General features: G+C 50.9%; 2 protein-coding genes across 2 annotated transcripts in view; one reads left to right on the top strand and one right to left on the bottom strand.

The window, feature by feature from the left end:
* Positions 1-584, bottom strand: part of LOC121851695 (transmembrane protein 164-like) — a 7,587-nt gene extending 7,003 nt beyond the window's left edge. The window contains exon 1 of the mRNA XM_042345772.1: positions 558-584. Coding sequence (XP_042201706.1) covers positions 558-584 — 27 coding nt within the window. The remainder of the gene's footprint in view (positions 1-557) is intronic.
* Positions 585-2,972: 2,388 nt separating this feature from the next.
* The window catches only part of ints4 (integrator complex subunit 4), a 34,659-nt gene continuing 20,158 nt past the window's right edge, over positions 2,973-17,473 (top strand). Inside the window, 12 exon segments of the mRNA XM_042345770.1 lie at positions 2,973-2,984; positions 3,574-3,700; positions 3,703-3,770; positions 5,709-5,826; positions 6,873-6,979; positions 7,638-7,716; positions 7,719-7,822; positions 10,510-10,560; positions 11,494-11,582; positions 14,009-14,129; positions 16,036-16,107; positions 17,034-17,208. Coding sequence (XP_042201704.1) covers positions 2,973-2,984; positions 3,574-3,700; positions 3,703-3,770; positions 5,709-5,826; positions 6,873-6,979; positions 7,638-7,716; positions 7,719-7,822; positions 10,510-10,560; positions 11,494-11,582; positions 14,009-14,129; positions 16,036-16,107; positions 17,034-17,208 — 1,123 coding nt within the window.

Below are 17,473 nucleotides of genomic sequence, written 5' to 3'. Positions count from 1 at the left end.
TCACTCAATCCACAGCTGTTGGTGGGACACTCACTCTGTGCGCATTTTGCCCACAAAATACACAGTTACGACACTTTACAGTATATTCTGTGAAGAGCTTTGAGACGTCTCAACGACAAGGTACTCAACGATAAGGCACTGTACCAAATGCAAGGATTAATATTATTAGTTATAGCGCCTTTCATACCGGGAGCACGTTGCAAACACTTGATGTTCCTGACTGGGTACAGAGATCGTACTGAACCAAGCAGCGAGGATAGGGGAAGAGAAAGTTGGGGGCGACAACAATATTACATTTATATTACGACTTTCATGTCGGAAGGACACTTAAGCTTGTGTGCGTGTCAGGGGGGTAGGCTGTTAGAGAACCTTTCAAGACAGATGAGGGGTAAATATTTGAAGGGAGAGGATCTTGAAAGTCGTTTTGCCAGGAGACAGTGGAGGCTGTCGTGGATGGTGTGTGTGTAGTCCAGTGCAACAGAATGTACGGATGAGTTATTAGTTGAAGTGAGCCTGGAGGTGATGAAGGCAGCGTTGGGTGCGAGATATGATCTAACGTGTGGAAGATCATAGCTGGCACCCATCCTTCTGATGAGATGTTAAACCGAGGTCCACCGACAAATCTGGCTGGACCTCCTCAAAATTTACCGCTCCACTCTAGCCTCGGCCAAGTCGTCCTTCTACTCCAGGATAATCCTGGAGGCGAAGAACAACCCCAGGCTACTGTTTTCCACCACAACCCGACTCCTCCGTCCCCCCCGCCACCCCGCGCAGGTCATCTCCTCCAACCTTCACTGCGAGGAGATGCTGGATTTCCTTGAATCCAAGATCAAGGGAATCCGCTCCGCGGTCACTTCCCCTCCAACTTCCACCCACCACCCACCCCTTCCCTCCCACACTCCGACTCCTACCCATCCTCCCCTACACACCTTCGTACCCGTTTCCCCACCCTCTGTCACTGAACTCATCCTATCCCTAAAACCAACCACCTGCTCCCTTGACCCCATCCCCACTCCACTCCTTATCTCCCAGCTCCACTTTCTTGCCCCACATATCACTGACATCATCAACCTGTCCCTCTCCTCTGGCTCTGTCCCCATTCCATTAAAAACTGCCATCATCACGCCCACCCTGAAAAAACCCTCCCTTGATGCGTCGCAGCTATCAAGCTACCGGCCCATCTCCAACCTCCCCTTTCTCTCCAAGGTCTTGGAAAGAGTTGTCGCCTCCCAACTGCGCTCTTTCCTTTCCACCCATTCTCTTTTCGAACCCCTTCAGTCAGGTTTCCGTGCTGCCCATAGCACAGAAACTGCCCTGGTCAAGGTCACCAATGATATCCTGACCATCTGTGACCAGGGCTCCCTCTGTCTCCTCGTCCTCCTCGACCTATCGGCAGCATTCGATACGGTCGACCACGCTATCCTACTCCACCGCTTGTCCTCCCACCTCAACCTTCAAGGCACTGTCCTTGAATGGTTTAGGTCGTACCTTTCTCACCGTCTTCACTTTGTCTCGACGAATGGCTTCTCCTCCACCCCCCGCACTGTCTCATGTGGTGTCCCTCAGGGCTCTGTCCTCGGTCCCCTCCTCTTCACCCTCTATATGCTCCCCCTGTGGTGACATCATCCGCAGACATGGGTTAACTTCCACATGTATGCGGATGACACCCAACTCTACCTTTCCTCCTCTACTCTCAACTCCACGACCACCGATGTCCTGACAGCTGCCTGTCCGACATCGAGTCCTGGACGAGAGACAACTTTCTTCAGCTCAACGTGCGAAAAACCGAGGCCCTCCTGATTGGCTCACGTCAGCGCCTCCGCACCTCAGGCGCTGACACCATCAGCATCCAAGGCTGCACTCTCCACCTCTCAAAGCCAGTCAGGAACCTCGGGGTTCTGTTCGACCCTGAGCTGTCCTTTCTCCCTCACATCCGCACCACAACTGGCACCGCCTTCCATCACCTCCGGAACATCGCCAGATTACGGCACTACCTCACCCCTCACGCGGCTGAAACCCTGGTTCACGCCTTTGTCACCTCAAGGCTGGACTATGGGAACTCTCTCCTCGCCGGCCTTCCCGCCACCTCCCTCCACAAGCTGCAGGTCATTCAGAACTCTGCAGCTCGTGTACTGTCCCGCACCAGGCTTCGGGACCACATCACTCCCACCCTCGCTCGCCTCCACTGGCTCCCCATCCCCCAGAGGATTGATTTCAAGATCCTCATCCTCACCTACAAGGCCATTCACGGCCTTGCTCCCTCCTACCTCTCCAACCTACTATCCCCCTACCTACCTGCCCGTACCCTCCGTTCCTCTGGCTCCGGTCTGCTCCACGTCCCCCGCCCCAACCGCCCTACCATCGGTGGTCGGGCCTTCAGCCTCTCAGCCCCGAGGCTCTGGAACTCCATCCCCCAGTGCCTTCGCCGCTTCCTCCCTTTCCTCCTTCAAGGCCGGTCTCAAAACCTTTCTCTTTGACCGAGCCTTCAGCTCCCCTCTCGACTCTCTTCCCCCTCCTCGCTCCCTCCCTTCCCTCCCCTCACCCTGACCATTTCCCCCCTCCTCGCTCCCTCCCTTCCCCTCACCCTGACCATTTCCCCCTCCTCGCCCCCTCCCTTCCCTCCCCTCACCCTGACCATTTCGCCCCTGCTCGGGTCATGACCCAACTGTGCAGCGCCTTGGGACGTCCTCCTGACGTGAAAGGCGCTTTATAAATGGAATCTTGTTGTTGTTGTTGTTGTTGAGGTCCCGTCTGCCTGCTCAGGTGGATGTTAAAGATCCCGTGAATGTTGGAAAACAGAAGGGAGTTTCTCTCTCCTGGTGTCCTGGCCAACAATCCCCCAAATAAAATTGGTCACTCAATCTACGATTGTGTGTGGGACACTCACTGTTGGGCGCAAAGTGGCTGACACATTTCACCCACAAAATATACAGTCAATCCACTTTACGTTATGTTCTGTGAAGCGCCTTGAGATGTTTGACAATGTGAAAGGTACTTCAGCAGATGCAACTATTATTATTATAAGATGCAGAGAAATGAGCCTTGACGATGGACTGGAAAATTCTTATATTTGACACAGGATATCTGCAATAGCAAAGTATCAAAGCACCTCTAGGATAATTGCTGAGTTACTGTTTTCGTAATAATAATAATCCTTGCATTTGATATAGCACCTTATCAAGTTGTTGAGATGTCTCAAAGCGCTTCATAGAATATATTGTGAAGGGGAGAATTTTTTTTGTGGATGAAATGTCCCACAGACATTTGATTCAGTGACCAATTTTTTTTAAAAACTGAATTTATTACCCCCGGAAAGTGATCTGCCAATCGATGAACAACCGGGTTCCTACTTACTGCTCGGTAAACAGAGGCGTGTGGAACAAGGAAACTTACCTAAGATATTGCCCTCCCGGGAATTGAACCTGGGTCCTCTGGCTTGTGAGGTGAGCCACAGTCTGATCACAGCGAGGCTGAGCTACAGGACTTTTGTAGATGAAAATCACTTTGTGTTCAGCAGAGCGATGGTTTACATTGGCTTCTTAAATATCTTACGAAACCTCGGTTCCTTTCCAGTTGCAACCACACGAAGAGATTCCCGCCAAAAAGCTTCGCCTGACAAAACCCAGCAAGTCTGCGGCTCTTCACATCGACCTGTGCAAATCCAGCAGCCCCACCGAGGCCCTGCAGTACCTGCTGCAGTTCTCAAGAAACCTGTGGAGGCCGAGAGCGTGGAGGGTGTCGTCCGCATTCTGCTGGAGCATTATTATAAGGTACACTATCTCGGACAAACTCACACTCACAACCCGTTTGTTTTTGCTCAGTCGGGTCTGACACACACGGAAACCTGTCACCGTGACCGGCCGGGTGTCTGACACACACGGAAACCCGTCACCGTGACCGGCCGGGTGTCTGACACACACGGAAACCCGTCACCGTGACCGCCGGGTGTCTGACACACACGAAACCCGTCACCGTGACCGGCCGGGTGTCTGACACACACGGAAACCGTCACCGTGACCAGCCGGGGGTCTGACACACACGGAAACCCGTCACCGTGACCACCCGGGGGTCTGACACACACGGAAACCCGTCACCGTGACCGGCCGGGTGTCTGACACACACGGAAACCCGTCACCGTGACCGGCCGGGTGTCTGACACACACGGAAACCCGTGACCGGCCGGGTGTCTGACACACACGGAAACCCGTCACCGTGACCGGCCGGGTGTCTGACACACACGGAAACCCGTCACCGTGACCGGCCGGGTGTCTGTCACACACGGAAACCCGTCACCGTGACCGTCCGGGTGTCTGACACACATGGAAACCCGTCACCGTGACCGGCCGGGTGTCTGACACACACGGAAACCCGTCACCGTGACCGGCCGGGTGTCTGACACACACGGAAACCCGTCACCGTGACCGGCCGGGTGTCTGACACACACGGAAACCCGTCACCGTGACCGGCCGGGTGTCTGACACACACGGAAACCCGTCACCGTGACCGGCCGCGTGTCTGACACACACGGAAACCCGTCACCGTGACCGGTCGGGTGTCTGTCACACACGGAAACCCGTCACCGTGACCGGCCGGGTGTGTGTCACACACGGAAACCCGTCACCGTGACCGGTCGGGTGTCTGTCACACACGGAAACCCGACACTATGCTTAACAGTATCTAAACCAAGCTGAGATTTCCATGCATCCCACCTACATAGTTTAGATGAGGGCAGGGAATCCTCCCACTCAGCTCCTAGGACCCAGCTGGACAAGCAGCGGGAAATCTTTCAGACAGCAATATCAATGGCAAACTGTGTGTTTTTTGTTGGTTAGACCTCAGCAGTTACCCCAACACACACTCTGGTCCCCTGAGCCTTGGTTCTCACCAACCTGCGCCTAATTCTCTTCGGAATTAGGTCAGCAGGATGCATTCCTCCAACGATAGAGAGAGAGGGGGGGGGAGAGAGAGAGAGGGGGGTGGGGGGAAAGGGGGGAAGGGGGAGAGAGAGGGTGGTGGGGAGAGAGAGAGAGAGAGCGCCTTCCATTCCAACAATCTATCTCTGGGATTTCCGTGTGTGGGTGGATGTGGGGGATTCTCAGTTTGGTTTGAATAGTGTTCAGCACAGTGATGGCTGCCAAAAACACTCACTTTTTAATGCTCAAATCCCTTCATTCCCTGGCACCTCCCTCCCTCCCTTCCCAACCTCCTCCTTCCCTCTCCTCCCTCCTCCCTCCCTTCCCAACCTCCTCCCTCCCTCACTCCCTCTCTCTCCGACCTCCTCCCTCTCCAACCCCCTCACTCGCTCCCTCCCTCTTCGACCGCCTCCCTCTCTTTCCAACCCCTTCACTCACTTCTCTCCAATCTCCTCCCTCCCTCTCCAACTTCCTCACTCCCCAATCCACCACCCGGTCAGTGCCTCCGCTCAACCTGGCGCATCCCCCCACCCACCATCGGAGGTCGCTCTTTAAGCCACTAGGCCCCAAAACTCAGGAACGCTCTCCCCCAATCCCCCGCCTCGCCCCCTCTATCCACCTTGTCAAATCCAGCCTGAAAACCTTCCTCTTCAACCGTTTTTACGGCCACCTCCCCCTTCCCCCGGCTCAGAGTCAGGCTCCACCACTGTTAAGCGCTCCGAGACGCTGCCCTGTGTGGAGGGAGCTATGCAAGTGCAAGTTGTTGTTGTTATGTTTGTCTGGTTTTGCTGGCAGGAGAACGAGAGTTCGGTCAGACTGAAGATCGCCTCCCTGATCGGCCTCCTGTCTAAAACTCCCGGCTTCGCAGCCGACAGCATTGTGGATGAGGTCATCATAGCCCTCAGCAATGAGAGTAAGTTTAGGGAGAAAAACGGAGCCTGGCATCACATCGACCATAGACTGGGGCTCGCTCCCCCACTGGAGCTCTCTACTCTAACCCCATTCCCTGCTCTCTCTCTCTCTCTCTCCCCATGGTGTCTGTGCTGGGGCTCGCTCCCCCACTGGAACTCTCTACTCTAACCCCATTCCCTGCTCTCTCTCTCTCTCTCCCCATGGTGTCTGTGCTGGGGCTCACTCCCCCACTGGAACTCTCTACTCTAACCCCATTCCCTGCTCTCTCTCTCTCTCTCTCTCTCTCCCCATGGTGTCTGTGCTGGGGCTCGCTCCCCCACTGGAACTCTCTACTCTAACCCCATTCCCTGCTCTCTCTCTCTCTCTCTCTCTCTCTCTCCCCATTGTGTCTGTGCTGGGGCTCGCTCCCCCGCTGGAACTCTCTACTCTAACCCCATTCCCTGCTCTCTCTCTCTCTCTCTCTCTCTCTCCCCATGGTGTCTGTGCTGGGGCTCGCTCCCTCACTGGAACTCTCTACTCTAACCTCATTCCCTACTCTCTCTCTCCCCATGGTGTCTGTGCTGGGACTCGCTCCCCCGCTGGAACTCTCTACTCTAACCCCATTCCCTGCTCTCTCTCTCTCTCCCTATGGTGTCTGTGCTGGGGCTCGCTCCCCCACTGGAACTCTCTACTCTAACCCCATTCCCTGCTCTCTCTCTCTCTCTCTCTCTCCCCATGGTGTCTGTGCTGGGGCTCGCTCCCCCACTGGAACTCTCTACTCTAACCCCATTCCCTGCTCTCTCTCTCCCCATCATGTCTGTGCTGGGCCTCGCTCCCCCACTGGAACTCTCTACTCTAACCCCATTCTTTGCTCTCCCTCTTTTATATTGTGCCTCTTCAAGTACTTAATTTAAGGCGCTGTATGAGTGTAAATTGAATTGTAGCCATAGTTTTTGGCCAAATAACCTATTTCCGTGCTATTTAATTCTGTGTAACATTTCATAGCGTAGTCTTGGGTTTGTTGGTTGTATCTGGGCTGTTGCTGATTCCCTATATTATTCCCTGCAGAGTCTCACCAGGTCCTCGCACAGTTAGTGGACGCTCTCCTGGTCATCGGGAAACAGCTCCAAGAAAACCTGCCTGTCTCTTATCGACTGGTTGAGATCGCCTGTAAGGTAGGGCTGTCTAATGCTTGGGAGTGAGGGCGGGTGGTGGGGGGGAGGTCAGGGGTTATTCCATGTCCCAGTCGGCCCATTCAGGTCAGATGTGAAAATTCTGCAGAGCTTTTGGGAAAGCAAAAGAAGTGTCTCTGATCTCATTGTAACCTGAACACTTGGGCAATGAACCTGCAGCTGACTAGCCAGCTTCCTAAGCTGCTCTGTGTGCTTTGGAGTCCTTTAGCTCAGTAGTTAGAGCACTCGCCTCACAAGCGAGAGGATCTGGGTTTGATTCCCGGGCAGGAGAGCGAAACATTGGGCACAATATTGCTCCACACACCTCTGTTTACCAGCAATAAGTAGGGACCCGGTTGTTAATCGATTGGCGGATCGCTTTTCCGGGGGTGATAATTCCTTCAAAAAATAATAATAATAATTTGGTCACTCAATCCCCGACTGTTTGTGGGGACACTGCTGTGCACAATTGGCTGCCATGTTTCGTTCACAAAATATACAGTCAACTCACTTTACAGTACATTCTGTGAAGCGCTTTGAGACGTCTCGAAGACCTGATAAGGCGCTGTATGAAATGCAAGGATTATTATTATTATAATGGGTGATGTAGCACCTTGTAAAATGGCTGATCCTCAGCTGTAACCTCCCTCATGTTTGTTAGCACCTGACGGACACGTCTCATGTAGTGAGGAACAAGTGCCTGGAGCTGGTGGGCTGTTTGGGTTTACTGGAGAAGCCAGTGGGAAAGAGATGGAAAACCTGGCAGCCAGGGACGTTCAGAAGATCATCACCGATTACTTCACTGACCAGGACCCTCGTGTTCGCACCGCAGCCATGAAGGCAATGGTAAGTCCCGCAGCGTAGTGGGTAAAGCGCTCGCCACGTAAGCGAGTGGGTTTGATTCCCGGTCGGGGGGGAATCTCTAGGCAAGTTTCCTTACTCCGCACCCGCGCCTCTATTTACCTCACAGTAAGTAGGAACCCACTTGTTTAGTTGATTGTCGGATTGCTTTCTGGGGTAATTTTGCTGAATTTCAGCCACAAAATACACAGTCAATCCACTTTACAGTATATCCTGAAAGATGCTTTGAGACATCTGAACGATGTGATAACGCGCTACATCAAATTATTATTATTATTCCCCTTCCATTTATTCCAGGAATCTTCCAGCGCTGAAGGAGGCCATCCGGTCCAGCGTGCCTGTGGCAGCTCTCTGGCAACAACAACAACAGCTTGCATTTATATAACGCCCTCACACGGGGGTAGCGACCCAGAGCAATGCTCCGAGACGTTCCCCTGACTGAAGGGCGCTGAGCAAATGCAGGTCGTTGTAATTGTTGAAAGAACTGTTTAGCACCATTCGCTCGCAAAACATACAGTCAATTCAATTTACAGTATATTCTGTGAAACACTTTCGAAGTCTCGACATCAGAGACGTCTCGAAGACGTGATCTCAGAGCGCTTAACAATGGCAAAGTTTGACGCCAGGCTGGGAGAAAGGGACGTGACAGGAGCCACGGTTAAAGAGGAAATGTCAAACACACACACACTAGGATCGGAAGGGCTATATCAACTACAAGATTATTATCATTATTATTATTCCCCTGTGTTTTCCTTTGCAAATATTTGTTCCGATTCCTTTTCAGTGGTTATTGTAGATTCTGTTTTTAACCAGCCCTTCCGATCCTAGTGTGTGTGCGTTTGACACTTCCTCTATAACCGTGGCTCCTGTCACCTCCCTTTTCTCCCAGCCTGGCGTCAAACTTTGCCTTTGTTAAGCGCTCTGAGACGCTACCTGGTGAAGGGCACTGTATGAATGTAAGCTGGTGTTGTGTGTAAACAATTCTAACCCCTCACTGGGTTTTTAATGACCTCGACAGATGACGTTTAATGTGGAGAAATACAAAGTGATGCATTTTGTGAGGAAGAATGAGGAGAGGCGATATAAACTGATGGTACAGTCTTAAAGGGGGTGAAGGAACAGAGAGACCTGGGGGTCATATAGTAAATCTCTGAAGGTGGCAGGACAGGCAGATAAAGCTGTTAAAAATAATCTAATAATCCCTCCAAAACCAAAAACAATAATAAATTGGTCATTTTCGATCTACGACTGTTTGTGGGACATTGCTGTGCGCAATTGGCTGCCGCGTTCGCCCACAAATATACAGTCAATTAACTTTACAGTGTGTTCTGTGAAGCGCTTTGGGACGTCCTCCCGACGTGAAAAGCGCTATATCAAATGCAAGGATTATTATTATTATTATAAAAAAGCATCCGGGATACTGGGCTTTATAAATAGGGCCATAGAATACACAAGTCAGGAAGTTATGATGAACCTTTATATAAAACACTGGTTGGGCCTCAGCGAGAGACTGGGTTCAGTTCTGGGCCCCACACTTTAGGAAGGATGTCAAGGCATTGGAGAGGGTGCGAAGGGGATTGACCAGAATGGTACCAGGAATGAGGGCCTTCAGTTATCAGGAGAGGCCGGAGAGGCCAGGATTGTCCTCCTCGGGCAGAGAAGGTTAAGAGAAGATTTAATAAAAGTTTTCAAAATGATGAGGGGATATGATAGGGTGAACAGGAGAAACTTTTCCCACTGGCGGGTGGGTCGGTAACCCGAGGACACCGGTTTAAATTAGTTGTTAAAAGAAACAGAGGGGAGGGGAGGAGAAATATTTTCACACAGTGAGTTGTTGGGATCTGGAATGCGTTGCCTGAAAGGCTGGAGGAAGGAGATTAGATAACAACTTTGGAGAGAGAAGCAGATAATTATTTGGGGAGGAAAAGTTTGCAGAGCTATGGGGAGAGAGCGGGGGGAGTGGGCTTGATCAGGGCTATGGGGAGAGAGTGGGGGAGTGGGGTTCATCAGGGCTATGGGGAGAGAGGGGGAGTGAGGTTGATCAGGGCTATGGGGAGAGAGCGGGGGAGTGGGGTTGATCAGGGCTATGGGGAGAGAGTGGGGGAGTGGGGTTGATCAGGGCTATGGGGAGAGAGTGGGGGAGTGGGGTTGATCAGGGCTATGGGGAGAGTGGGGGGTGGGGTTGATTTGGAAGCTCTTTTCAAAGAGTGGCACAGACACAATGGCCGAATGGCTCCTTCTGTGCTGTATAATTCTATGATGCTATGATCTTAAATCGATGCTCTCTTACCGACTCACTGACGAGAGAAAATAGTTTCTCTCTATTTACCTCATCAAAAACCCTTCTACTTTTGTCAGACTCCTCTCAATCCGAGTCCCATAGCATGTAGTTAGAGCACTCGTCTCGCAAGCATCAGGATCCAGGTTTGATTCCCTTAAGCAAGTTTTCTTACTCCACACGCCTCTGTCTACATGGCAGTAAGTAGGAACCCGGTTGTTAGTCGATTCCTTACCCCAGAAAGCGCTCCGCCAATCGACTAACCACTGATTTCCTACTTATTGCTGGGTAAACAGAGCCATGGTGAGAGTAAAGTGCTTTGAGAGGTTTTGATGCGACATAGAATCAGAGTTCCTTTTTTCTTACTATCTTGATCTTTGTACTTTTATCCCAGTTGCAGTTGCACGAGCGAGGAATGAGGTTACAGCAGACAATCTACTGCCAGGTAAGAGTGGCGAAGTGACCAACAATAATAACTTGTATTTATATAGCGTCCTTTACGTGGGGTAGCGTCCTGGGGCGCTTCCACAGCCCAGCTAGCAAAATCACTCTGTTACGTTTGAGATCTAAGTCTCTTTCCCACTGTGTCTAAAAATACAACTTGCACAAGAGCTGTAACAAAAAAAAGGTTTATTTTAAGAATCAAGCCTGATTGCAGTCCACCTCCTTTACACGTAGGTCGAGCCCCCAGTCACTGCCCCATATCAGACAAACGGAAATTTCCTTACACAGTTGGAATTCTTGGTAGTTTGATTTGGAGACTCTCCAGTGTGGCCGTGACATTTCTGCACGTGTCGGGCATCAACTGGACCGATGAGAAGCAAATGGTGTCCCCCTCTCAATACTGCACTCCAGCACAGTACCAGGGGAGGGAGGAGGGGGGGCGCTGTGTTGATGGAGTACATGGCTAGTCCTTTGGATAATAATAATATTCCTGGCATTTGATATAGCAGCTTATCACGTCTTTGAGACGTCGCAAAGCGTTTCACAGGATACACTGCAAAGTTCAGTGACTGTTTTGGTGGTGAAACAGGGCAGCCAATTTTTGCACAGTGTATTTTGTCACCCGGAGGTCTGACACGTGCGGAAACTGTGATTAAGAGTATCCAAACCAAACAGAATTCTGTGCATCCCACCTGCACATGGAAATCCCAGAGATGGATAGAGTGGAATACACTCTCTTCCTGGAGGGACTCATCCTGCTTACTTAATTCCGGGGAGTATTAGGCGCAGTTTGATAAGAGCCAAGGCTTGGGTGTAGCCCAGAGTGTGGAGTATAACCAGCTACAGTGAGGTCTCTCAAACAGTGTGTTTTTGGGTTCCATTTTTGAACACCATCATCGTGGCTCTAATGTTCTGTGTTGTGTTTGTCTGTAAGGTTTGCCAGGCACTGTCTGATGATTATGAGCAGGTGCGGTCTGTGGCAGTGCAGCTTGTGTGGGTCCTGAGTCAGCTGTACCCTGACAGGTGAGCAGTGGAGGTTTGAACAATAACAACATGATCATTTTCTAGGGGAAGGAAGACCAAGGTCTATCTAGTTGGCCTTCCACCATCCTGGAGTCACTTGATACGTCGTGTTCCAAACGCGTATCCCACTGTATCCCACGGGTCCTGAAGCTTAGAGCACTGGCCTCGCAAGCGTGTTTCTGGCTTTGATTCCCAGCAGGGCGAAACCTTGGGCAGGTTTCCTTTCTCCACACACCTGATAATAATCCCTCAAGAAAAAAAAATCCACGAGTGTTTGTGGGACACTGTTGTGCGCAATCAGCTGCCGTGTTTCACCCATAAATATACAGTCAATTCACTTTACAGTATATTCTGTGAAGCGTTTTGAGACGTCGAGAAGACGTGATAAGGCACTATATGAAATGCAAGATTATTATTGTTATTATATTTTCTAGCAGAAATCTATCTCATTTGTTCTTGAAACAAATGACATTTTCTGCTTCCACCATCTCCCAAGGGAGCATGTCCCATATGTTTACCACTCACTCAGTGAAGCAGTGTTTCCACAGATTTCATAGAGTTATACAGTACAGAAGGAGGCCATTCGGCCCATACTGTCTGTGCTGCTCTTGAAAAGAGCTTCCAAATGAACCCCACTTCTCCCCATAGCCTGATCAACCCCACCCCCGCCTCTCCCCATAGCCCTGATCAACCCCACTCCCCCACTCTCTCCCCATAGCCCTGATCAACCCCATCCCCCGCTCTCTCCCCATAGCCCTGATCAACCCCACTCCCCCGCTCTCTCCCCATAGCCCTGATCAACCCCACTCCCCGCTCTCTCCCCATAGCCCTGATCAACCCACTCCCCGCTCTCTCCCCATAGCCCTGATCAACCCCACTCCCCGCTCTCTCCCATAGCCCTGATCAACCCCACTCCCCCGCTCTCTCCCCATAGCCCTGATCAACCCACTCCCCCACTCTCCCATATCCCTGCAAACTTGTCCTCCCCAAATAATTATCTGCTTCTCTCTTAAAAGTTATTATCTAATCGCTTCCCCCAGCCTTTCACACAATGCATTCCAGATCCCGACAACGCGCTGTGTAAAAAAATTTCTCCTCTGCTTCTTTTAACCTCATTTTAAATCGGTGTCCTCGGGTTACCGACCCACCCGCCAGTGGAATAGTTTCTCCTTGTTCACCCTTTTGAATCCCCTCATAATTTTGAAAACTTCTATTAAGTCTCCTCTTAACTTTCTCTGCTCCAAGCAGAATTTCTTCTGAATTTACTTCATTCGAAGACCATTTCCTCTGGTTCTACTGTTCAGGCAAGATAAAACAGCTTTCATGGTCTACATTATCTATTCCCTTCAGAATCTTAAAGACCGCAATCATATCACCCTCAACGTTCTCTTCTCCAGTGTGAATCTGCCCAGTTTATCTAATTGCTCCTCATAGTCCAGCCCCTCCCTCCCCTCAATCATGTTGGTTGCTCTCCTCTGTATCTTCTATCCACAATGTCAAAACGTAATATCCCCAACTCACTCCGTCCAACTTCCCAGACCAACTCCTTCAAAGTTTCTGTCTCGCTCTCAGTAGCCCATAATCCTTCCAGTTGGCAGGATCGTATGACCAACAAGGGGCTGCAATACAAAGGTGATCAAATGATGCCTCAGTCATACAGAGCCTTGGTCAAACTCCCATCTGGAGACTGTGTTCAGTGTTCCTGTGGGCACCGCACCTCAGGAAGGATATATTGACTCTGGAGGGGATGCAGCTCAGATTCACCAGAATGAGACCAGGGCTTAAAGGGTTACATTTTGAGAACATATCAACCAAAGCTGTGGTCAAAGAGCTAGGTCTTGAGACGAACCTTGAACGAGGGAAGGAGGGAGTCAGAGGGACTCCGTGATGGAGCTCCAGAGCGCAGAGTGCAGGAGGTCCGACTGACAAGTGGGGTTGTCTGACTGGGATTCCAGGCACAACCAGCAAATATGGAACTGGAAGCCAGTGAGAGGACGCTGGGGAGCAGGAACAGACATTAGACGAGTGAAAAAAAAATCCCTTTTAGGCAGTATATCAATGGCAACAATAAAAACTGACATTTACAGAGCGGGAGGACATCCTAAGGCACTGGTTGTCCGGGATTTGGACCTCAGCTGGGGGTTGGGATCAGGACGGGTGGAGGGCAGGGAGGGTGGGGGTATGAGGGTGACGAAGACGCGGTCGAAGAGGAGGGTCTTGAAACAGGTCTTGAAGGAGGCGAGGGAGGAAACGAGGCAGAGAGGTTGTGGGATGGAGTTCCAGAGCGTGGGGACAGCGAGGCTGAAGGCCTGACCGCCGATGGTGGGTGAGCCAGGCGGGAGGTGTGGAGCAGGCCGGAGCCCGCTGAGTGGAGGGAGTGGACAAGCATCAGGACTCCAAATTAACCCTGAGTATCTGTGTCTCAGCATCGTCCCCATTCCCTCCTCCAACGAGGAAATCCGGCTAGTGGACGACACTTTCGGAAAGGTTTGTCACCTGGTGAACGATGGGTCCTGGTTGGTCCGAGTACAGGCTGCTAAACTACTGGTAAGATTCGTCCTTCATCCAAGCTTAAGCGCCTTAGGACACCCTCCTGATGAAAAAGGCCCTGTGTGAATGTTAATGATGTATTGTTTTGTCTTTGTGTGCCTTTGCCAGTGAGTGTGGGCAGACACTTGTACAGCTAGGAGAGGGCACTGTAGAGGGACCAGGAGCTGGAGCCTCGGCTGGTTTTGCCCTCTACAATTCAGATAAATGCCCCCCCCACCACCCTCCAACGCACACAAGCACACACCACCTGTAGCTCAGTGGTTGGAGCACTCATCTTGCAAGCGAGAGGACCCAGGTTCGATTCCCGGGCAGGGTGAAACCTTAGGCAAGTTTCCTTCCTCATGCCTCTGTTTACCAGCAGTCAGTAGGAACCTGGTTGTTAGTTGATCGATGGATCGCTTTTCCAGTGATAATTATTCCTTCAAAAAAAAATTGGTCACTCCATCCACAACTGTTTGTGGGATACTCACTGCTGTGCACAATTGGCTGCTGCGTTTCACCCACAAAATATACAGTCAATTCACTTTACAGTGTAGCTGTGAAGGGCTTTGAGACGTCTCGAAGACGTGATCAGGCGCTGTAATGCCTCAAATGCCAGGATTATTATGACTGCGAGCCTTGTTGTGCGTTGATTGTTTACCTCTTTGGTCTATAAAGTTCACAGTCGCTATATAAATCACTGCATCGGATGTAAAAAACTTACATAAATCCTATCATTCTGGACCATAACATTTAATATGACATACGTGAAGGTCTGAGTTGCGGGCAAACTGTATACGTCGTACAAAATCCAATTTAATTAATAATCTGCGCTGCTCAGGCGTAATTCACTGCGGCCGGTAAGTGCACATGTGGTGACTGGTTAACGCTGCGTTTCCCATGATTCAAAGGTACTTGTCCCGTCACCACATGTGCACTTACCGGTAGGGGTTGGAGTCACATTGAATCGCGGGAAGTTCTGCTGCTCATGCGTTGACGGGTGAATGTTTCCCGCATTGAAGACAGCTGGCAAGTGCGGAGTAATGGGAGGGTAGGGCAGCAGAGTTACGAGTTAGGAGGTAATTAATATGAATGGTGTAAAGAAATCTTAAACAGATGTCGCTGGGAACACTCAGCAGGTCAGGCATCATCTATGGAGAAAGGAAAGTGAGTCAACGTTTCCACACATACGCCTCTGTTTACCAGCAATCAGTAGGAACCTGGTCATTAGTCAATGGCAGATCACTTTACCGGGGGGTAATAATTCCTTCAAAAAAGATTTGGTCACCAATCCACGACTGTTTGTGGGACTCTCACTGCTGTGCTCAATTGGCTGCCGTGTTTCACTCAGAATATACACTGTCAATTCACTTTACAGTATACTATAAGCTAACGTTTAAGTTTGATACAGTTAGCGCTATATCAAACGCAAGGATTATTCTATATTATTAATAATATTATTATTGCGTTTGTGGGAATTTATATAAAAGGAACCCGTGAAGAGAGGAACCCAATCACTTGTATTTTAATAATAATCCTTGCATTTGATGCAGGGCCTTATCACATCTCAAAGCGCTTCACAGAATAGAGTGTAAAGTGGGAGCACAAACACTAGTCGCTGGGAACACTCAGCAGGTCAGGCCAGCATCTATGGAGAAAGGAAAGTGAGTCAACGTTTCAGGTCCACGACTTTCCTTTATCCATAGATGCTGCCTGACCTGCTGAGTGTTCCCACCGACGTCTGTTATTATTCCAGATTTCCAGCATCGGCAGTATTTTATGTTTTGTAAAGAAATCTTAAGTGGTTTTGATTGGAACCTGATGGGGACTGGGGTGAATGTACGACTTAGGCGATTGCACGATTTATAAAGATACGACTGACACCAACTGCACTGTGTTACCATCCCCTGTTTGTATTCGTCAGGGATCCATGAACCAGGTCAGTGTGCAGTTCCTGGAGCAGACTCTCGACAAGAAACTGATGTCCGACCTGAAGGTAAGATCACACCATGCGGGGGGGCGGGGTGGGGGGGGGTGTGGGGGCTGACGCTCTGTGGGGAGGCTCACTGAGTCAGGCAGAGAGAAGGGGGCGTGGAGGGGAGATAGAGGATGGGGACCAAACCAACAACAACTTTGTTGAGTCCCGTAGCATAGCGGTTTAGCACGCTTGCCTCGCCAGCCAGAGGGCTCGGGTTTGACTTAATGTTATATATATATATCGCTTTCACACAGCACTCTTCATGTGGGGTAACGTCTCAGAGCACTGACCAAGGTGTTCGGGGTTTTAGACAGGAGAGCGTGACTGAGCCGAGCTGATGTGGCAGAGCTTGAGGAAAGTCTTCGGGTGCGATCAGAAGTTAGACACCATCTGACCGGGGGAGCGAGGTGTTTTTGCTTGGTCAGCCAGGTGTCTGATGCACGCAGAAACCCATCACCAAGATTAGAATTCCACGCATCCCACCTACACCTGGAAATCCCAGAGATAGATTGTCGGAATGGAAGGCGCTCTCTCTCTCTCTCCCCCTCCCCCTGGAGGGAGGCATCCGGTTTACCTAATTCCGGAGAGTATTAGGCGCAGGTTGGGTGAGAGCCAAGGCTTGAGGGGAGCCCAGTGTGTGTGTTGGGGTAACTGCTGGGGTCTAACCAGCTAAACCACATTGTCTGGCTAGCTTTCCCGCTGCTTGTCCAGCGAGGTCCACCCTCTTCGTTCGTTCGTTCGTTCATTCATTGTATGGAAGTACGTACTTACTTTGGCTGCAGGGTTAGCAGAGGTGCTAACAGAGGTTTGGGGTTATAGACAGGAGAGTGTGACTGAGCCGAGCTGATGTAGTTGGGGGTGGGGGAGAGGGGGGACATGGTTACCACTTCCCTGACAGCCGAGCAGAGACTGACCGTCTCTCTCTCTCCCTTGTGTGAGCCCAGAGGAAGCGCAGTGCCCATGAGCGAGCCAAGGAGCTGTACACGTCGGGCGAGTTCTCAAGTGGCCGCAAATGGGGGGATGACGCCCCGAAGGAGCCGGTCAACACTTATACCGTCAATCTCATCAACTCGGGGGCCTGCGGGGCCTTCGTGCACGGGCTGGAGGACGAGATGTACGGTAAGTGGCTTCAGAGACTATGTTACAAGTCACGTTGGCTGACGAGGATGATTCAAAATCCTGTAGGGTAGTGGTTAGCAAGCGAGAGGAACTGGTTCCATTCCTGGCTTGGGGCGAAATCCTAGGCAAGTTTCCTTACTCCACACTCACACACGCCTCTGTTCTAGCAATAAGTAGAAACTCGTTTGTTTGTCGATTGGCTAATCGCTTTCCGGGGTGGTGGTCTGTGTGTCAGCCTGGCTCGGTGGCACTCTCTCGCCTCTGA

Source organism: Callorhinchus milii, unplaced genomic scaffold, assembly GCF_018977255.1.
Source record: "Callorhinchus milii isolate IMCB2004 unplaced genomic scaffold, IMCB_Cmil_1.0 Scaffold91, whole genome shotgun sequence".
Classification (NCBI taxonomy): Eukaryota; Metazoa; Chordata; class Chondrichthyes; order Chimaeriformes; family Callorhinchidae; genus Callorhinchus; species Callorhinchus milii.
The sequence above is the reverse complement of the archived record's forward strand: the minus strand, read 5'-3'. Positions and strand labels throughout refer to the sequence as shown.